The following is a 23343-nucleotide window of genomic DNA, read 5'->3' on the forward strand; positions in this document are numbered from 1 at the left end:
GCCAATGGCTACCCCCCCCCCCCCAAAAAAAAAAAGAATCCAAAAAATACTTAACCCAGTTATCCACAACCCACCACTCCCCCCCCCCCCTTCACAAAAAAGATTATTCTAGATCCATCACCATTCCCTACATCCAAGGCATCTCGGAAAAAATCAAAAAATCTTAAAAAAAACATGACTTGACCACCTGTTACAGACCACATAGAAAATTGGCATCCCTTATCTGCTCCACTAAAGACCAACCACTTCCCCTAGACCTACCTGGTGTATACCAGGTGCCTTGCAGCTGTAAACAGTCCTACTTTGGCCAAACAGGCAGGACAGCAAATATCAGAATTTCAGAACACAAGGATTACATCCGATTTCACAAGTACAGCCACTCTGGGCTTGCAGACCACGCTCTGGATACTCTCCACAGAATAAGATGGAAGAAAGCCACAGTAATACATCCCAGCAAGTTCAAATATGAAAGACTATTCATGGAATCAGCCTCAGCCCTTAGGAACATGCCAAACCTCAACAAATTTGGGTGCTTGAGACTGCCCCAAATTTGGGAAACAATTATCAGAAGAACTTCAGCCCAAAGGCCAAGAACTACCAATATAGCCCGCCAGGGAGCACCATCAGGACTTTAGGAAAACGTTAACTTCTTAGCTTCTGTTCTCATTTGCTGTTATGTAGTACTTGTGTGCACGTGTCTTTGTAATAAGTTCCCAAGAAGATGGCAACGTGACGTTTACCGAAATATCGGAAAGTATATATTAAAGTTTATTTAATTTATATTTCTAGTGTACGCTGTCAATTCCTTAATTATTAGTTATCAGATATCATGAAACTTTATCAAAGGCAATATACTCATTGCCTCTAATCATCAATTTCCACATGGAAAATTTTATGAAAAAGCTTTGTCACAAGCCACCAAAAACATGTATGGCAGGGATATGTAGATAATATATAATACATTATATGGAAATATACCCTAAAAGAAACTAAATAGTTTTGTTTGTTTCCTGAATAGTTGTTATCTAAAAATTCAACTTACATCAGAAATTGATAAACCTCCAGCCTTAGATGTTTTAATTAGCAAATTAAATTAATAAAAGAACATTTTTAGATGCCTACAGGAAGCCATCCATCCAAATCATTTCATCATCCACAAAGATAAATACCAAACCTGATATATACGTTTTTTTCCTATACGTACATACCTATGATAAAGTTTAAATATATAAATTAGGCAGAGTAAGAGATTAACAACAACTAATAATAAAATAGAACAATTATAACAATATACTGTCATAAAAGTTATGTGAATGGAATCTTAGCAACTCCCTCCCCCCTTAAAGGAAACGCTTGAAGGCTTCTTTTTGGCATATCTGAAAAGCCAGCATCACTACTCTTGTGCTTTGGGGCCATTATTAAGTAAAATAGAGGTTACTTGAACAGAAGCACTGCAACACCATGACAGTCGATCTGATAACCAAGACAGCTACTAAGTTACTAATGGGTGGGTAGCATATACAGTACAGCATGGATAAGCTGGACAAAGGGACAATTCACATCCCGGGTGGGATGGCGCAAGATTTAATAATGCTACTCAGAATGACGCACAATTTAAAACTTATGAATTGTTTATTTCTGGAATTTTCTATTTAATATTTTCGGACCATGGTTGACTGGGTAACTGAAACCACAGAAAGCAAATCCACGGATGGGGGGTGGGGGGGGGTACTGTATATGGAAGATACGGTATTGATAACAGAGTTATGACTAAGACTAGAAATTTTGTCTGATAATTACATAGGTTCTCTCAATGGCCTTTGTTTTGCAATGTGTAAAACTAGACTTTCCAGGAAGGGGAATCCTCTCACATAACACTGGTTAACTCATCTTCAACTGAAAAGCCTCTATAAAGGTTCCTTGCATCCTAGACAGGATTTAAACTTGGGTCTTTCCAACTGAAAGGAACGTGTCATCACATTATCTTTGCAACTGTGCTATGGAGGCTTATACAACACAGTACATGACTGCATTCCCAGTTATGGGCCACTAAACAAAAACAAGATCTTTTGAAAGGAGAAGTATAAAAATACACACTAGAAGAGCAAAAGCAGTAAAGAAAGCAAAAACAAATTAGTCTGTTGAACTTAGAGTAAATTGGTTGTTTTAGCCACAGTGTGAACACAAGCAGTCCTGGCTGAGGCAACCAATGGCCATGTGTCTGGTTTATTTGCAGGAAAGAAAAAATAAAGTTCAAAAAACTCAGTCACCTCTGCACAAGACCTGTTAATTCATCTACAGTTTAGAGGACAAAAGTTTTTTGCATCTGGATAAGATACACACCCAAGTAAATAAAGGGGACCTGTCTCAGCATTTCAAACCAATGGAATGGTACTGCTTACCATCCATTGTGAGAATATTCTTGAAAGGGATAGATATGGCAGTCATGGTGCAGGGCAGTATTATGCTTAATGGATGCACCAAGCTACAAGTGCTGGAAAAAGGGACTATGACTGGTGAATAATATTGCGACGAAGTTCTTCAATGTCATGTTCGATTATTCCATGGTGCTGTAAGCAAAGAATTCATTTTATGGATGACAATGCCACACCGCATCGTACATGAGCAGTGGAGATACTTCTGGAGACTGAGGATATTAATCAAATCAAGTAGCCTCATAAAACATGTTTGGGACACTCATTGCTGCTCAAAATTCCACTCCAGAAAACAAACAAGATCTTATTCCTGCTCTGAAGGAGAGTGGGCCAGTTTGATTCAAGAACTCCTAAATCATTTGGTGCTAAGCATGGTACTATATTGTGAGAGCTGCATTGCAGTTCAGTGTGGACATATTCCATACCGAAATGTCTCCATATAGTTTTCTGTAATCACTGTGCATTAATTCCTTAGATATATATATCCTTAGGAAATATATATATCTAAGGACATATATCTTTTGCCAAAAATGCATTGCAATTTAATTTATACGAAATTTATAACACATTTTTTGTGTAATATATTTATTAGTATGCAGGCAATAAATTTATGTTCACATTTGTCTAGTCATGAAAATTTTTTCATATACAGGTAAAAATGTAGTTCATCATTAGCTTTTGGACACCAGTGTATAATTAAAAAAAACAAGTTATATAAGTATTTGACCCTAACACTTACTGTGAACAAGTCACAGATCATCCTCACTGGAATAAAGGCCTTCATCCCCATTCTATCCCAAAATCTTCATCCACTTTTCAAGTCCTGGTTCAACAGAAAGTATATCAAAGCAGTTATAGAAAAAATTTTAGCTTACCACAGGTGGCTTGCATCAAAAATCACAGATTCATACTCGGCCTATGCCAAAGCACACAACAAATGCAAAACAGTCATCAGCAGATCCAAATCTGATTTCATAAAGACCAACAGCAGAAACCTTGCCTCCTCCCAAATGGAAGCCATGCCTTCTGGTCTCTTGTTAAGACCTTCTGCTTACCTACACTTCCACTTTTCTCCCATCCTGAAGGCATCATTCTTTTCCTTGAGCTTCTGCATAGATGACCAAGGTATCTGCTACCATACCAAAATCTGAGCACCTTATGCCTCCTGTAGTTTTTTGGCAAAAAACATCAGAAAATTACTAAATAACTTGGACACTAAAGTCTTTTGGTTCTGATGGCATTTCTCTAATTGTTCTCAATCATTGGGCTCCAGAGCTAATATACATACTGTATCATTACTACAATTTTACTGCCATTCAAGACCCAACAAATGACCTCTTAGCCTATATCACATACCATTCGACATGTCTGTACAGAGGCCTGCTAAACAAATTGCCATCATCTAGTCTACTTGCCACCCTCCATAATTGGATAGCCAGCTCTCTCTCTCTGCTTGTTCACTGTGGGTTATGGTGGATAACTTCCTCTCTTTCAGCTCAGGACTCTGTCTTATCACCTACTCTTTCTTCTGTACATAAATGACCTACTCTGAATCATCACTAATTCTATTCAGAGCTGCTGATGATAGTAGTCTCCATTCATCCTACTCATTTGACAAGCCATGCAGTGCTCTAAATCCAAAGCTTCAAGATCATCTACACCCACACAGTGCCTTAAACATGGATCTGCATACCATCCTTCAATGGGCAAGGACAATCTGGTCATCTTCAAATGCCACCAAAATGCAGTCTTGCCTTTTCTCTCCCAAAAAAAGATCTCAGTTCACCTACCCTTACCCTCAGTAATACACAAATCATCAGACATGATCAGATCTCTCTTTCCTTAGACCAGGGGTCGCAAACTGGCAGCCCACAGGCCAGATACGGCCTACGAAGGCTTTGTATCTGGCCCGCGACCTTAATGATTTCTTTTCTAAAAATCAATGTTTCTAACATCCTGCGGGGATTAAAACAGAAAAAATTCAAACTTCTAAATGTTTTATGACAGCTTTAAACAAAAGTAAAACTTATTACTACAATTCTTTGCACCATATTTCTATCATCAAATGTTGGCAACCCTGAATGGAAGTTACTTGTCACGCAGCCATTTTAAGCCACGTGATACAATGTCAATAATTTACAGGTTACCATTGTAACATGATAGTGTGTTAATAAAAAGTTACAGAGGAAAAGATGTCAGGTTTCAGGATCAAAATCAATTTTAAAAAAGGACTTGTAGATAAAAATATTTATTTTTGCAAGTCAAAATTATGTATTTAAATAATTTTCTTAAAGTATGAATAAAATGTAATTGAACTTATAATAGCAAAACTTGCAATGTTTTGGCACTATGTTCTATTTTACAAGTACTTCAATTATTGCTCCACTGAATTGGCAATCATCATTCCCTCCACTTTCCATTGAGCCTGTTGGCATGAGGGTAGCAGCTGTCCAGCATCCCTTTTCAATACAAGTGCAAACACCAAACCTACTTCTCTTCTTCCTCTTTTATTCTATCATCCTCTCTCCTCTGGAACAGCCTTCCTCATGAGCTATTCTGAAACTACAACCTACAACCCTTCAGGACTTCTATGTCAATCCTCACCTGCATCTCACACAAAGCACTGATGAGCTCATGCTTATAGGTTCTTTGACATCTCATGTTAATATATATATATATATATATATTAACAACATTAAGAGAAATTTTATATTTATTTCTATGTTTAAATTTCTAAAACGTACACAATTATATTTGTCTAATTTTTAAAGGTATACCTGTCCATGATTATAAATAATCAATTACAAGATAACCACAGTAATTAACTTTAATGAAAGCACAGATATTTCGTACTGAAAATAAAGTACATCATCAGTGTGTAGAAACAAGCAATCAAAGGAACTGGATTACAAAGTACATACAGCAGTCGGTGGTTTACCAATTAAAACTGTTGCTGTGTGCTAGAAATTAGTATTAATAAATAATATTATTCAAAATATTATTAAACAACTATTTTTGATGGTTACATAAGAATCTCCCAAACTTTTGGAAGAGAGAGAGAGACAATCGTTCTGATTCAGATTTGGCTGATGTAAAAGGGCTTCACAATTTTCTTTGAAAAGACATTCATATTTAAACCTGCATCTGTGGAGAAGATGAGCTTTATCTCACTGGATATTGTGTTTAGTGTCAATACTATGTTGTGTCAGACCAGACTTTTGAGGTTTCATGTATTCGATATAATATTGACGTTCTTTAATTCTTTTTTTCTAACGGCCTGTTTGTCCAAAATATGTTCGATTATATTCACAACGCCAGCAAATGATAGAGGTGCCAGTTTATCTTTTGTAGATGGTAACAGATGAGACTTCTTCCAAATTCTACCAATCGATTCCGAGATGCCAAAAATAACGGATTGGAACCCTGCAGTCTGTTGAAGAATCCTGAGGTGTTGGAACATAGGAGTCCATTATCTGCTGGATTTGATTAGGGTTGTAACCATTAAAATTCCATTAACTTTTTGATAGTGAGAAGTTCTTGTTGTAAGCTTGAGGGAGAGGAGCACACCTTATGTGCTCTATTAAATAACGACTTAATAAACCAATTTTTTGAGAGGTGTGATGAGCATACTTTTGAGGATGTATCTGTCGGTAAAGGTAGGTTTCCGATAAGTAGTGGTTGATGAATTACCAGAGGCTGTGCATGTAGGGTGGATGTCCAAGAATGGGAAACTACCAGCCTTTTATTTTTCTATGGTGAACTGAATGCGTGGATGAAGACTATTGATCTGTTTTAGGAAAGTGGTAAGGTCATTTTCAGAATGAGCCAAATAGCAAAGACATCATCAACATAATGAAACCAATGAGAGGGTTAGGGATGAATGGATGAGAACAAGGTATCTTGTAGATGGTTCAAAAAATAGTTTGCCAAAGGTAGAGACAGAGGGCTACCCATAGCAGTACCTTCAACTTGTCTATAGATTTTTTCCAGCTGAAATATCCTGATTGTATAACAAATTCAAAAATCTTTGCAATATCAGAAGGGTAATCATCATATAGTAAATTAACAGTGTCAGATAATAGAATGTTGGTAAAGAGGGAAACATGTCAAAGCTGACTAACAAATCCGACTCTTGTATTTGAATATCCTTGATTTTTTTTTCAAGAAAATGTGTGGAATTCTTGATCTGGACTGTCCCATGTGGGCAGTTAATAAACGTGATGGAAATTTAGCAATTCTATAGGTGGGAGAGCCAATACATTTCACAATGGGCTTACTGGATAACTTTCTTTATGAACTTTTGGGAGGCCATATAAACGAGGAGTTCTTCCAAAATGAGTGTGCAACTTGTCCACAGTATTTTGATCCCAGTTAACAACTTCATCAATCAGTTTATTTGTTTGATTTGCGTTTTTGTAGGATCATAATTAATTTTTTGATAGGTGGAGGTATCTTGTAAAAGGCAGTCTATTTTTCTCTCACAGTCAGCCTTATCCATTACCACTACTGCTTTTCCCTTATCTGCTTTCAAAATAGATATTGCTATTTTTTTCTTAATGAAACTAGCGCCCGGATTTCAGCACTCAATAAATTGCATGGAGGTAATTTGCTTTTAAAAAGTGAAGCAGCAACTTCAACATCAATTAAATGTGAATTGTTTACATATGACGTGTCTCGGGAAAAAAATAGGCTAAAATAAATAATAATCAGCTAACACTTTCATTCCCTTATAGGGAGTAGGTGAGGTCTTTTAACCATATCTAGCTTTTGGAGACTGAGTGAGCAGTTCAATCTCCACCGGTAGCCAATCAGAGATAGCTGGCCCATAACTATCCTATCACTAATTATAAGTGGCAACTGATGAAGACATGGGCAAACAAGTGCTGCCATCTCTTGGTACATTACCCTAACAGGATGTGTGTGTTACTGTCTGAAATAATGTGGGTTCTATGGTTGTTTTTCTCGAGTTTATGAGACGAAAAATCAGAGTTTCCAGGAGAAAATACCTGCTTGCCCATGGCAGAGATCAACTAACTAAGGAACTGGTTGAAAAAAAGGCTTAGAAAAAGTCCTCCAGTCAGCAAGTAGATAGCTTAGCATAGATGATGTAAGCCACTTCCACTGAGCTACACAAGCCTAATACCCCAACTGCAAATAGCTGATTTGCAGTTGGGGTATTATGAGTGCTGCAATAAATTACATATCCTATAAACTCTAGTTATGCATGTATACATTTATAAACAGCTTTGATAGAACAAGCTGTTCATAAATGTATGTGGGTGGAAAGGATTTCTAAATAAATAGTACATTTATTTGCACAGGCACAAGCAAAACAGAGTAAGAGTTTTACTGCAGCAGGAAATACAGTCAAATACCAGTATACCTCAAAAAACATATATTTTCAAAATAATGGATAAAGGTAAATTTTTTCCATTGATTACCCCAAGAAAGAAATGAAAAAGAAAATTTCTTGAAAATAAATTCTGAATTTTCAAAGTTTATTTTCAAGAATATAATTGGCTAATCCTACAATGGTTTGTGAAGTTGATCTGGTTTGTGAAAATCATCTGAATTAAAAAAGTGAAATAAAGATTTGTAAAGCTTTATGCAAAATATGCATTTTCAAACCTGGTGATGTATCAGAGATTTCAAAGAGAGTGCCAGGATTTTTCTACATTGTCCCAACCTGAACCTCAACAATGGACTATCTAAGCCCAACTTTAGATAATTGTTATTAGCAATTAATTGTAACAGAGCAACAGTTTGCAATCTGGCAACTGCACATGAGAAGTTAACCATTCTTTATCACACACAGTTTATCTATTGCTGAATTTACCATTATTTATTCCATGTCAAAAATGGTTTGTGATACAAACTAAATCTGTATTTTATAGTATAATCATATTAAAATATTCTTCCTGTGGCTATCGTATCTGGGCAATTCATCGTGGAGAAAATTAATCGCAAGAAAATTTGAAATCCTATTTCACGTCATTTCTATATATGAAAATATATATATGAAAAAAAAAATATATATATATATATTTTTTTTTTTTATGTGTTATTTATTATTTTGATTATATTTAGCGTTGTGAAATTTTTCATTCCATATAAAATTATTAATATTCTTTCTTACTACAGACTCTGTAGATGGAATATTAATTGTTACAAACTGGGATAGGATGGTTAGGGATAAAGAGCACCATACTGAAGAATATTTAGGGATAACAGTTATATCCAACTAATATTTATAGTTAACTATTTACATATTCCTATTAACTATTCTATTAAAAGTTTATTTTTCACTTGGTTAGAGTATAATAAATTTAGTTTAATCCTTTATCCAAGTGTGAGCAAACAAAGTTTGCGCCTGAAAGTATCTTCAGGACTGGGGTAAGGTGGTACAACACCAGGCCACTCCTTGCAAAGGTGGAGCAAGATACCAACACTCCTATCTCAGTATCTCCCATAATAATGCAAAACACATCTCCTTGCAGATATGTCTAATGTTATGCATTAAGGGAAGGGCCACAACCCAGACTAGTTTCGACCTTTATTGAGGTCTCTTCAGTGGGAGCCAGGCCCAAGTGGAGATACCAGGCAGAAGCATTAGCAGGTCATCTCTACCTATAGGAGTTGCCAAATGGTGTGCCACCTTTTTTTTTAATAAATTACTCTGGATTTAGAGAAAGATGTTGAAAATTTATTTTTCACTTGGTTAGAGTATAATAAATTTAGTTTAATCCTTTATCCAAGTGTGAGCAAACAAAGTTTGCTCACACTTGGATAAAGGATTAAACTAAATTTATTAAACTATTCTATTAATAGAATAGTTATTAGGGAGAACAAAATTTTTAAGAATAGTTAGGAAGAAAGGACAAAATATTTAAGAATATTTATTCTTTTAACGTTTCGCTATTTTTCTGTTTTGAACATTTAGACATCCATCCAGGCGTGACATTTTTTATCTGAACTAATTCAGAAAGTGACATGTTTCAGTTATTGAATAAACATGTATTTTGAAAAACACTGCACTTTTCCTGCATAGTAAAGACATCTTGCTATCGTTTGCAGAGCTAGCTTAAGATCATAGGTGCACTTTTGAGAAATTATATTAAAGAAAATGATAATAAAATTATGTAAATGTATATGTGTATCTATATATAAGTAAATTGCCATCTGCAGCTTCAATACTAGTATTTTATGAAACTAGGAAATTTAAATTTTATATTTAGTCTTTTTTACTGAAAAAAAATAAAATAAAAAAAAAAAATATATATATATATACACACACACACACACACACACACACATATATATATAGATGGATGCTCCCAAAGTGAAATACATAATTAATTCTCATGTGAATCATTCAAAAGTAAACTGTGATCAAAACTATCATGTCATTAACAACTGACTCATCTTTATCCAAGGTGCAACAACACCTGGACAAACTATGCCAAGCTGCAGAACTATTTAGATTGACAGTTAACTGAAATCAAACTAAAACACTTACAAATATAGTACAAAGTTCCATCATTACAGAACACAACCAACCTTTAGAAAAAGTAGAAGACGTCCAATACTTAGGCTGAAATATAAATAATACTGTAAATGACATAATATTAAGAAAATATAAAGCTCTCAATCAACACAGGAATCTAAGAAATATATTGAAATCACCCCTCATTACCTTGGAAACAAAAATTAGGTTTTACAAAGCAACCTCTCAGGCTATCTTCTTATATCATGGAGAAACATGGAATGTTTCCACCCCAAAACGCAATATAAACCATTAATAGCTTTAATACAACCTGCTTAAGACTGTTACTTGGTTACTCTTAGAAGGATCATATTTGTAATTCCACTATTTTAGAAGAGGCAAACCAAAAATCCTTGATTGAAACCCAACACAGACATCAACTTGACTGGTTTAGACATCAACTGAGGCATCTTTCTTCTCCATAATTTGACATCTTAGTTTTATACACTCCCTCAAATGGACAAAGATGGAGAGGAAGACCAACTAAACAATTCTGGCAGTATATTAACCACCTTATCAGCACAGATACTCTCTCTCTCCATGAGAAATAACTCAAGTGGCTCAAAACAGAGATGCCTGGAAAGCTACATATAATAATAATTAACTTTTTCTTATTCCTATTTATTTAGTTTGTTTCCCTATTTACAAATTGTAAATTACCCATGATGATGAACAACCAACTAGATAGCGCACTCTCTCTCTCTCCCACCAATGAGCTGTGGATTCGAAACTCACAATAGGCATGGATGTTTGTAATTGCTATTAGGTGAGAGATGAATTTCTTCATCTGAAAATACTAGAACTGGAGGAAAAGGTAAAAATGTATTGCAGCCGGAGGTGGCAATTTAGCTTATGCTGATTTAGATCATTATGATAGCATTCACACAATTTTATTATCATTTTCTTTAATATAATTACTCAAAAGTGCACCTACGATTTTAAACTAGCTCTGTAAATGATAACAGCATACCACATATCTGTCCTATGTAGGAAAAGTGGAGTCATTTACAAAATATACGTGAATTCAATAACTGAAACACCTCATCTTCTGAATTAGTTCAGATAAAATGTGTTTGTGTGTCACATCTGGATGGGTGTCTAAGTGTACAGAAAAACAGTGAACAGTTTGCAGAATAAATATTCTTAAATATGGTGCCCTTTCTCCCTAAACCACCCTATTCCAGTTTTGTAAATATTAATATTCATCAGCAGAACCTGTAGTTATCTAAGTAAGAAAGAATATTTACAACTTATTAAAACAAAAATTAGGAAACTCACTGATCAATAAAATATTACTTTCATTGTATAAGAATAAAAATATTATGCAAATCTAATTAAAATCTAAATAAATAATACATAAAAAACTATTTTGCAAAATTTATCTTGCACTTTACTTTTCATATATCAGTATCAATGCAACATCATTTCAATTTTCTAGCGAATAACATTTTCAGTGAATTTTTTCCATGATTAATAGTAGTTCATGCAATGATTTTTCCTTGCGATGAATTGTCCATAAACCATGGCTATGTGTGTGTGTAAACTGAAGAAAGAAAGCCACCTGCCATGATGTGGAGAACAACCAAAGAGAATTTTTCCTCTGGTTGATCACATGTTAAGATGCAGACATGTCCTTAGGTAGTAGATGAAATTGACCGCCTGGTGGGGAGCCACCATCATGCTTACTTTAGGCTTGAAAATATTCCATGTTTGGTCTCTAGGTCATGGTTTTATCAAATCTTTAGTCCATCGACTATACTAATGTCTATACTACAGGTTTGCTGCAGCCTTTCATAGATGGGATTCACATAACAAATAAATAAATAAATAATAAGAATTATAAAGAGCAGGTAGCAGATTATAAGTAGGCCTTTGTGTTGTCAGATCCAATCAATTTCTCCATAAATGTTAAGAGATGAAATGGATGGAATAAAAAACGAGGAAGAGAAGTTGGTATGATAGGTTTGAAGCTAGACAATGAATGGATCATGAACCACCAGCTGCATGTATGATCAGAGTAGAGGAATGATAATTGCCAGTTGAGAATGTGAGAAAAAGGACAATCACATAAAGTCTAAAATTCTTCCACTGTGCCAATGATTATTTGGCACAATGGAAGAATTTCTTCAAAATGTTAATCAGGTTGGTTCTTCACCTCACCTCCCAATAAAATATTTTAAATATGTTAATCTGTTCACGGGGTGCTTAAGGGTCAAAGCTGTATAACTGAGAGGAGACCTCCACATAGCCTTTAAAGGAATGCGGGGAACCGACCAGGGCTTCTGACCTAATGTCCAATCCTCACCTTCTCGTAGTGCACCCTGTTGGGTATCTACCTGGATACTGAACTAACGAGGATGGGCTGGCAATTTATGATTTAGCCGACCAAATTGTATTCTTATTGGCTTAAACCAATATACAAAATGATGGTACAACATGACAAAATTTCATGACGGCTGGGGCGTCGCCCAGTTAAACAAGGCCCCCGTTGTTTTCGCCAGGGAACCAGGGCGAACAGCGAAAAGTCAGCTACTGGAACAAATCTGAAAACAAACCCCAACTCAACATCACCAGAGTTAAAGATCGGTACTATCAACGTAAGAAGCCTGAATGGCAAAGAAATGGAGCTAGCTGAGGAATTAGATAAGTACCAGATCGACATAATAGGGGTGACTGAAACAAAAAAGACCAAAACTGGTGAGATCTTTCTGAGCAATAAATACAAAATGTTATATTCAGGCAATGACAATCAAGGAAAAGAAGGAGTAGCCATAGTATTCAACACAAAATACGAGGCTAATCTTCTTGAATGGCAGTCAGTTTCAAGTAGAGTAATGTGGGCAAATATGAGAATGGGGAACTGGACAATGAGACTTATTTGTGCCTATGGTCCCACAGAAGGCTCAACTAAGGTAGAAGTGGAGGAATTTTTTGAGGCTTTAGAAAAAGCAACTGACACAATGAAAAAGGAAAAGTTGGTCCTTGTTGGGGATCTAAATAGTAGAGTAGGAAATGATTGTGAGACATACAAAAATATTTTGGGAAAATTTGGAGAAAAGATCAAAGCTAATAATAATGGCAAATATCTGTTGGATTTCTGCTCAGGACATGGACTGGTTATTACTAATACCATGTTCCAACATAAAAATGTGCACAAATTCACATGGAGAGAAGAGGCAAGGAATAAGAAAAGTCTCATTGACTATGTTATTGTTGATAGTGATGTTTTCTCCCTGGTGCAGGACACCAGAGTGTACAGAGGATTTGAAATTGGAAGTGATCACTATTTAGTCTTGAGCAGGATAAAATTGAATTTCATATTGAAAAGAATAACATGTAAGAAAGTTTTAAAGCGATTAAAAGTTGAGCAGCTCTCAGATGTTAACTGTAGACTAAAATACAGAAATATTATTGAAAAGAAAATGAAAGAACAGGAATTAAACCTTGGAGATTCAGTGACAAACTCTGAAGGAAACATTGATTGATTCTGCCAGAGAGGCATGTGGTGAGGTTGTGTGCAAGGATAAAAAAATCAGAACTACCTGGTGGACACAGGAAGTTAAAGAGGCAGTGAAGGAAAAGAAGAAAGCATATCAAAAGTTACTGGCAAATAAGTCAGCTTTTACTCTTACAGAATACAGAGACAAATGTAAGAAAGCTAAACAGTGTGTAAAACTAGCTAAACAAAAGTCATGGGAGGACTTTGGCAAGAATATAGAAAATAAATATCAAGAAGGTGGCAAAATATTCTGGAGGTTGTTGAAGAAGCTTAGGAATGGAGGAAAGAGTGCTGTAAAAGAAATTAGAGATGATAAAGGTGAAATGAAAACAGGAGAAAAAGATATCCTTGAAGTATGAAGTAATTACTTTGAAAAACTGCTAAATGAAACAAGCAGTGATGATGACAAAGTGATAAAAAACACTGACCAGGCATGCAGTCAGGAATACATATCCATACTTGAAGTAGAAAAAGCCATCAAAGGCTTGAAATGTGGAAAGGCAGCAGGAGTAGATGATATTCGACCAGAAATGCTGAAGTATGGTGGTATAAGAGTCTTACAGTGGCTGCACTGCATAGTTCAGAAAGCCTGGACAGAGGGACGAATTCCCGATGATTGGAGTAGAGCTCTCATAGTACCCATATATAAAAAGGGAAATAAAACTGAATGTGAGAATTATAGAGGTATTTCCCTACTGACTGTTCCTGGCAAGATCTATGCAAGTATACTTGAGAAACGGTTGAGAAGAATTGTGGAAGAAAAGCTTGGTGAAGAACAAGCTGTATTCAGGCCAAATAGAGGCTGTCAGGATCAGATCTTCACTTTACAACAAATAGTCGAGAAAGCATGGGAATATAACAAAGATCTGTATTTAAGTTTTGTCGATTTGGAAAAGGCATATGACAAGGTGCCAAGAGAGAAGCTATTCAATATGCTGCAGTTATATGGTGTCAATGGGGCATTATATCAAGCAATACTTAGTCTTTATTTGAGTTGTAAGTCAGCAGTTAGAACTGAAGGAAGTACAGGAAGATGGTTTAATGTTAAATCTGGTGTAAGACAAGGATGTACATTATCCCCTCTGTTATTCATTATGTATATGGATCACATTATGAAGGAATGTGGTATTAAACCTGATATCAAAATTGGAGATGTTAATATCAGCTCTTTGCTTTATGCAGATGATGTTATACTTCTAAATAAATCCGCTACAAGTCTGCAAGATTCTCTGACTAAATTGAATAGCTGTTGTAATAGATATGGTATGAAGGTCAGCAATAAAAAGACAAAGACAATGAAAATAGGCAGAATCATTGAAAATGTCAACTGTGTTGTGAATGGAGAACCTGTGGAACAAGTAAAACATTTCAGCTACTTAGGCACAATTTTTACTGAAGATGGTAAACTAAATATAGAAATAGACAACAGGATCAGCAAAGCTGGTATCGTGGGAAGTCAATTGAATAAATTCATATGGAATAAGAAAGAAATTAGTCGGAACACTAAATTAGCTGTATACAAGACTGTGTTCAAACCAATTTTAACTTATGGATCTGAGAGCTGGGTCAGAAGTAAAACACTTGACCAAAGACTAGAGACCGCAGATATGAGAGTCCTGAGAAAGATTAGAGGCGTGAACAGATGGCATCAATGGCAATAACATATTAAAAATGAGGATATTAGGAAAGAACTTGGCATTGTCAGCATCCAGGAATGCGTTAGCAGAGCTAATCTCAGATGGTATGGTCACTTAAATAGAATGGGAGAGGAAAGATTAGCAAAACAAGTGTTCTCTGCCAGGTTGGCAGGAAAACGACCCAGAGGAAGACCAAGATATAGGTGGATTGATACAGTACAAAGTGCCTTAGACGATAGAAATATAAGATCTGATAATGTTGGAGTCTTGACAAGTAACAGACTGATTTGGAGGAAAATTGTAGATAGGAAGTTAGTAATGATGTAATTTTTTCATGTAGTACTGTCATATCCTGTACACCCCTTGAGGGTACATGGCAAGAATTTGATGATGATGATGATGATGATGATAATCTGTTCACACTCTCATTTGATTTGGTAGAGGGAAAAAAACTATATTTTGTGAAATATATGTTACTGTAATGGAACATTAATAAAATATAAAATTTAAGAACAGAATAGTGAATTAAGAATTCACTATTCTGTTTTTAAATTTTGTATTAAATGTGTAGTAAATTAATTTTGTATATTGTTTTGATTATTTCTCTTAAATATATAAATTGTGGAAATATATAAATTTTGCTCTAAGTGACAAAATAACAATTTAGAAAATAATGAATTTTAAGATTCTGTACTCACCAAGTAAAACTGAAGAGAGACTACACCTGACTCTCCTAATATGCTGCTCAAAAGTTCATCTGAAGCACTACTGGCAAGAAAGTTGATAAACAACAACACAGGGAGAAATACACCAATTATGCCCAAAAGAACACCTTTCCCACTGGCACGTAAGTTTTCAATTCGTGCAGAGCTAATAGAAATGCCAAATATAATTTTATGAAAGACTAAATAAAATAATGCTAGTATAATGAACTGAATTATAATAAAAAAAAAGCAACATACCACACGTCTCTGGATGTATTATGCACATACACTGCTTGGAAAGAAGTCAATGGACACAATAGTGTGAGGAACAAACAGTACTGGCACTCACCTTAATAAGATGTAGGACTTGTTTTCGTTGTGATGACTACAGCAATCCTATGGGACATACTTTCCATGAGTGTATGATAGCAATCAATGGGAATTTTGGACCATTCTTCCTATAAGCATATAATGAGGTTCTGAATTGTTGTTGAGAAGAGACATCCCTTGACCTCACTGATGCACCAGTTCATCCTACAGATGTTCAATAGAGTTGAGATCAGGACTCTGTGGAGGCCGGTCAAGTGTGGTAAAGTTCATGTCCACAAACCATGCGGGTACAGCAGCAACCTTATGACATAGTGCATTGTCCAGAATGTTCAGATACGTCTTGGAGTTCAATGTTCAAATTGTACCACAAAGAGAGGTTGAAGGTCAAACCAGGACCATACCATCACACCACCACCACCACCTCCAAATTTCATAGTTGGGGTTATGCACTCTAGTAAGACATTCACCAGGCATCTGCCACACCTGTCCACTTCTTTATCTACTCGATAAAGAGTGTAGCATTATTAGTTGCCCCATAACACAGCTTTTCAAGCTTCCCACATCCCACTTACATGCTCTTTGCACTCCTGAAGATGATGCTGCATGTTGGTTCAGGTAATGTGGAGCTTGCATGTTGCAGGCCTACCATGGAAATCCACGTTGTGAGCCTTGATTCTGAATAATAAATTTAGTTTAACCCTTTTTCCAAGTGCAAACTTTGTTTGCTTTCACTTGGATAATATCTTTCTCTAATCCAGAGTAATTTAATAATAAGGTGAGACACCTTTTAGCAACTCGTATAGGTAAATATGACTTCTCCATTACTTCCATTTTAGTATCACCACTTCTGGGTCTGGCTCCCACTGGCGAAACCTCAATAAAGGTCGAAACCGGTCTGGGTAGTGGCCCTTCCCTTAATGCATAGCATTATACATGTCTGCAAGGAGATGTGCTTTGCATTATGGGGGATACTAAGACAAGTGATGAGAGCTTAGTCCACCTTTACCACGAGTTGCCTCAGTCCTGAAGATACTTCAGGCACAAACTTTGTTTGCTTACACTTGGATAAAGGATAAAACCAAATATATAATTAGGAGATCTAGTGTATCATCTACTGGAACCTTTGTTAAAAGGGACAACACATCAAAGTTCACTAAGGAATTACTCTCCTCTAATCGAAGTTCTATAGCCAGTTTATAAGTGGGGAAATTTATGACATTCATGATGAAAACCAAGTGTGATCCAGGTTTGTGGACCTTAGATTAAAAAAATCATTAATTTGGACATAGTTTCAGGTGGGCAGTTAACATAGTTAGCTGTATTTTGTCATTCCAAAGTGGCTGTGTAACCTCTGAAAAGTAACAGCAGCATTAACAAAGTGCACTTTACTATCGTGTTTGGACTGGCCATCTCTGTGTTGTACCTCTCCCAGGTAAGCGAATCTTCCTATTTCTTCCAATTTTTTATCATTAACTAAAATTTTCATTGGTTGTTTGCCTATGAGAAACTTCATTTCTGATTTGTGAATACTGATCTTTTACCATAATCAGTGTTTACCAAAACCTGTGTAAAATCTCGTATAGAAAAAAAAATAGAAATAATTTTTTTATGTTGATTTTACATGGGCAATTAAATTACATAGAAACAAACAATGTATTACTCACTGTACTGAGATAAATCTTGTAACTAAATGTTAAAATATTTGAATAAGAACCACTAGATTTGTAACTAAAATTGAGCTCAGACAGGATTAGGCTAAGAGACCTAAGGCTAGCGACAATCGCGAAGGTCACCGGATTATGAATTTTCCTGCCAAAACCCAGAAATAGTGTGAGTGATGGAGAAAACTCTCCAGTAAATCCGGGGGACTTTAGAAAAGAAGGGCCAAGGTTGGGAGAATGATATAAAAGACAGAGAACGAGTGGCTAGGGGACTCTCGTTTAGAAGTTTGTTCCTGTGCCGAGGATTGGAGAGTCGCGTTCCCGCGAGCAGCAGTTCTGACGAAGATGGGAAGTTTGCTAATAGCAGAGATGGCCTTTTCAAGATCCCACCGTGAGCTTCCCCAATGATCTACTTGAATGCTGAATTATCGCAGCCGTATCCTAGTGCCCGATCGAGATTTAGCTGGGAAGAAGCGGAAAGTGCCCGTAAGCCTTGAGGATCTATGACTGTGTAATGAACTAGAAAGATTGTAAGTAGAATGTTTATGTAACATCTTAGATTGTGAAGTTCAAACGAAAAATGTTGGATCTGTTATCTAGTGGCATAGAAGGTGTTAGAAAGAATTGGAAAGTCGTAATTTAGTTTGAGTGTGAATAGTAGAATTCAGAGATTTACAGATTTGCTTAATATATGTAATGCTAAGAGTGAATGTGGTTTAAGTTTTGCCTTTTATTGTTTACAACGTGAAAGAAGTATTATCCAAGTGTCTGAAAAGTTATGTGTAATTATGATTTCTTTGTCTCAAAGCTTAAGTGAAATGCATAATTGACTTTGTGGAAAGTTAGACACGCGACAAGTATTGTCTCCAGTGTACTCTTGTTGTCTTAATTAGAACCAGACACGTGATATGTGTTGTTTAAATGTTGTATATAATTTGTCTTAGTAAGAATAAATATGTTGTTTTTGTTAATAGCTTGCCTGATCTTGTTTAACCAATTCACTTCTCATAAAAATACCAAACCTGTGTGACCTAAGAGTAGTAATAGCCAGGACTGACTGACTGACTGATTAATTAATAGGAGTTGCTTGAGATAGAGTAAAATTACGAGTTATTTTGTGCTTAGCTGAATATTTCTCTTGTATGTAAGGGAAGGAACAACAATTCTTTTACGCATTCCTTAATGGCACAGTCAATAAAAAAAATTAATTTTTCGGGATCAATACAAGTGAAATACAGTAAGGTAGATTAAGGACTTGGTAAGAGTATACCTACGGCCTTGAGAGGGGGGGGGTAAAACTAACTTAAGGACTAAAGGATTACGATTAATTGCGAGTTTTATGCTTGAATTAGAAATTGAAGTCTATGGACAGTTTGAACTAGCTCAAGCAACCATGATATAAAATAAATAAGAAAAATTTTACAAAAGGCGCAGTAGACATCCATTCATAAACATTTGTTAAATAATTGATAAATTCAAACAAATTAAATATATTAAACTTTACACCTGGATTGCATGCAGGTTTTGTATAGCTCATACCTCACAACTGTGGGTATTCACAGCTCCATTCAGGCGAAAGTAAGCCTAATCTCCTCACAAAATCATCCATGGCCATGCAGTATTCACTCGAGCAAGGAATATTAAAGTGAACGTCAGTTGACTTTCAAAGTCCTGCAGGCACAACTTCTGTGACAGGGTTATCTTCATTCACTTGTGAACCTATTGGTTTGTGATCACTGTCAGGTCTAACTTACAAAGATTCTGTTTCTCCAAAATGACTAATCATTCATCACAGAGCATATGGAGATAGTGGATCTCATTGATATTGTTCAAGTGACGAAATTCACAGAGTGCAGCAACAGCATTGCAATTGTTTAGATAGTACAGCTTCACAAGCAAAGCACACTGGGGCAAGGTTAGTGCCAACATTGTGGATGGTATTAACAACCTGAATGAAGAGAAAAATCCTGTATCTGTTCCTGACACCCTGCATAATATGCAAATTCCATGTATTTGCCGTTTACAATGCCACTGGTGGTGAATTTCGAACTACCCCCCCACCCCCCAGATATCACTTCCACATGATGCATAATGTATGCCTGCAAAGTTTTGCAGCATTTAGATCACTGGATAGTGCTCCACAAGGCTTAAACAGGGATACTTTTATTTTGATCACCTTATACTAAAAAAATACATTAAACAGCAAAATCTCAAAACAAATGATCTACAATCAATTATGATCTAAATGGAGAAGACTCACTGTAAATTTAAAACAAATACTCTAATAATTTATATCAAAACTTATCATTTTTCTCTGCCACCTCATTAATGATTCTAACATGATTCTCACCCCTCTGGCAGATTATGGAAAATTACAACTGGCAAACGATGCTAGACACCACTTCACACAGGATTAAATGGTAAAAAGTGTAGTACTATATAGAACCTTTATTATTTTTTATGACTATTTAGTCTATTTTTGTTTAGAAGTGCCCCTTTTTATAATGTCATTGGCTTTTTACTCAATTTTTAGGGCATTACTGATGTTTTAAAGACGCATATGAAGAATATAAAGAATATATCCTGTCCTGTCAAGTGTCTTCTCCCTCCAGGAGATTGACTACTATGTGTCTCCACCATGTCCTATTCTGCACCTCTCTACTGCATTCCTCATATGAGAGATAGGTCCAGTCTTCTGTATTTTTCATCCACTCCAGTCTTTGTCTTCCTCTCTTTCCCTCAACAGTTCCTTTCAGAAGTGTCCTTTGTAGGCAGTTATGTCTCAGAATATGTCCAAAATATCTGACTTTTCTCTTTTTAATTTCTTTCATCATGCTCCTGTTGATGCCCACCATCTCTAGTACCTCTTCATTTGTCTTTTTTTCTTTCCATGATATTCTCATAATTCTTCACAGCATCCACATTTCAAAGGCCTTCAGTTTTTTCACACTCGGATTGGAGAGTGTCCATGTCTCTACTCCATATAATAACGTAGACCATATGTAGCATTTGGAGATTCTTAGTCTTGTTTTCAGATTTAATTCTCTAGATGTTAGTAGATTTTTCATACTGTTGAAAGTTGACCTTGCGATTTCAATCCTTTTTCTAATTTCATCTTCTGTTCTGCCATTCTCTGTGATCAAGTGTCCGAGGTATATGTATTTTTGCACCTGTTCTAATTTATTTCCTTTTATATCGATGCACATTTTTGGTATTTTCTTTTCTCTTGAAATTATCATGATTTTTGTCTTTTTAAAGTTGAAACTGAGGCCATACTGTTTGCTATACTTGATGGTTTCATCTATAAGAGTTTTGAGGTCATATTTGTTTTCAGCTAGAAGAACCGTGTCATCTGCATATCTTAGGTTATTAATATTTCTGCCCCCTACAGTGATTCCTTTGAGGTTACTAATTTTATTAAATATTTCTTCTGTGTATAGGTTAAAGAGAATCAGAGAAAAGACACAGCCTTGTCTCACACCTTTCTGAACTGGGAATTCTTCTGAGGTCTCTCTATTTATTCTCAAAGATGTAGTCTGTTTCTAGTAAAGATTAGTTAATAGCCTAATGTCTTTTCCATCCATGCCTATTTTTGAAAGGATTTCAATTAACTGTTCATGTTGGACATTGTCGAATGCCTTTTTGTAATCTATGAAGCAGAGGTACACATCTTTTTGTTTTTCTAGATGGATATCTTTCTATGATGGTTCTGACATTGAAAATACCTTCTCTTGTACCTACATTTTCCTTGAAGCCACTTTGTGTATCATTTATTTCTATGTTTATTTTTCTTTTATTTCTTTCAAGAATAACATATAGGAGGACTTTTGACACTTGACTGATGAGGCTGATTGTCCTGTACTCTTCACATCTTGTAGCTTTTGTTTTTTTGGGAATTGGAACAAAAATTGAGTGATTAATATCTTTGGGTAGAAATCAGTCTCGTATATTTTATTGCATAATTTTGTTAGAAATTTCAGTCCTCCTTCATCAAGAGCCCTCAACCATTCTGCCAAGATGTTATCTATTCCTGCAGCTTTATGTGGTTTTAGTTTTCTGACGGCATTTTCAACTTCAGAGTAAAATGGATGGTCCTTCTAAATCAGTCTGTTCAGGAATATCATTTCTTTGTTGTTCATATAATTTCCTTGTGTATTCAATCCATCTTTCCATGATTTCTTTTTTATCCATTAGAATATGGTCTCCTGAGTCTCTAATGACACTTGCATGGTTTGCTGAATTTGTCCTGCTTGTCATTTCTCTGATCTTTTCATGCATTTCTCTGCTTCTGTGTTTTCTATCAAGGTTTTCTATATCTATACATTTATATTTAATCCATTCCTCTTTGGCTTTCCTGCATTTTTTTTTTTATTTCTTTATTCATGTTTTTATATTCAGGTTTGTTCTTTAACTTTTAATATAATAAGATAATATAATAATATATAATAAATAAATATAATAAGATAATATAATAATTTTTCTTTGTTCCATCATCATCATAAAGAATATATAGGAATAATAATTTGGACATACCTTTGTAGGATGTTGCTGGTTGTCTTCTTATTCAACGGCATCTGGCATATGGCGATATACATTTATCTGCTGTTGACGTATGACTGAAAGGAAGGGGGGGGGTTGGAAATGTAGGGATAGAGAGATGTGGGAGACCCGGATTTTTTAAGGGTCGGCAGAAAATTCTTTGGGAGGGAGGTGAAAGACAGAAATTTTTGGGGAAGGAGAAGGATATGATGGGATAAGATCACAGGTGGAAATAATGGGGTGTGAGCTGTTTCGACAGTGTGTCATCTTTGAAGCTCATGGGGGAAGTGGAAGCTATGTCATGCTGGCTTGGTGTTTTTGTTCAAGTGACTTGGTGTATCTGTGTTGCTTTCTATTGGTCGATTCACAAACAAAATTAACACCCAGTGATATCAGAAACCTAATCAAAGCAAACTTCTTTAAATTTAACATCATCATAATCGAATTCCTGACATGTACTCTCAAAGGGTGTACAGGATATGATAGTACTACATGAAAAATTTACATCATTACTAACTTCTTATCTACAATTTTCCTCCAAATCAGTCTGTTACGTGTCAAGACTGTAGCATTATCAGATCTTATATTTCTATCATCTAAGGCACTTTGTACCGTATCAATTCACCTATACCTTGGTCTTCCTCTGGGTCGTTTTCCTGCCAACCTGGCAGAGAACACTTGTTTTGCTAATCTTTTCTCAACCATTCTGTTTAAGTGACCATACCACTTGAGATTAGCTCTGCTAATGCATTCCTGGATGCTGACAATGTCAAGTTCTTTCCTAATATCCTCGTTTTTAATATGATATTGCCATTGATGCCATCTGTTCATGCCTCTAATCTTTCTCAGGACTCTCATATCTGCGGTCTCTAGTCTTTGGTCAAGTGTTTTTCTTCTGATCCAGCTCTCAGATCCATAAGTTAAAATTGGTTTGAACACAGTCTTGTATACAGCTAATTTAGTGTTCTGACTAATTTCTCTCTTATTCCATATGA

The 23343-nt window shown here is 35.6% G+C and overlaps 1 protein-coding gene across 4 annotated transcripts in view; it reads right to left on the minus strand.

The window, feature by feature from the left end:
- LOC150107818 (uncharacterized) overlaps nucleotides 1-23343 on the minus strand; it is a 321462-nt gene that overhangs the window by 19093 nt on the left and 279026 nt on the right. For all 4 annotated transcript variants that reach the window (XM_090392071.1, XM_090392070.1, XM_090392069.1 and 1 more), the window contains one exon: nucleotides 15813-15984. In XM_090392071.1, coding sequence (XP_090248197.1) covers nucleotides 15813-15984 — 172 coding nt within the window. The remainder of the gene's footprint in view (nucleotides 1-15812; nucleotides 15985-23343) is intronic.

The sequence above is a fragment of the Typopeltis vanoorti genome, chromosome 4, assembly GCF_054136105.1.
Source record: "Typopeltis vanoorti isolate ZY-2024b chromosome 4, IOZ_Tvanoo_1.0, whole genome shotgun sequence".
NCBI classification, from domain to species: Eukaryota; Metazoa; Arthropoda; class Arachnida; order Uropygi; family Thelyphonidae; genus Typopeltis; species Typopeltis vanoorti.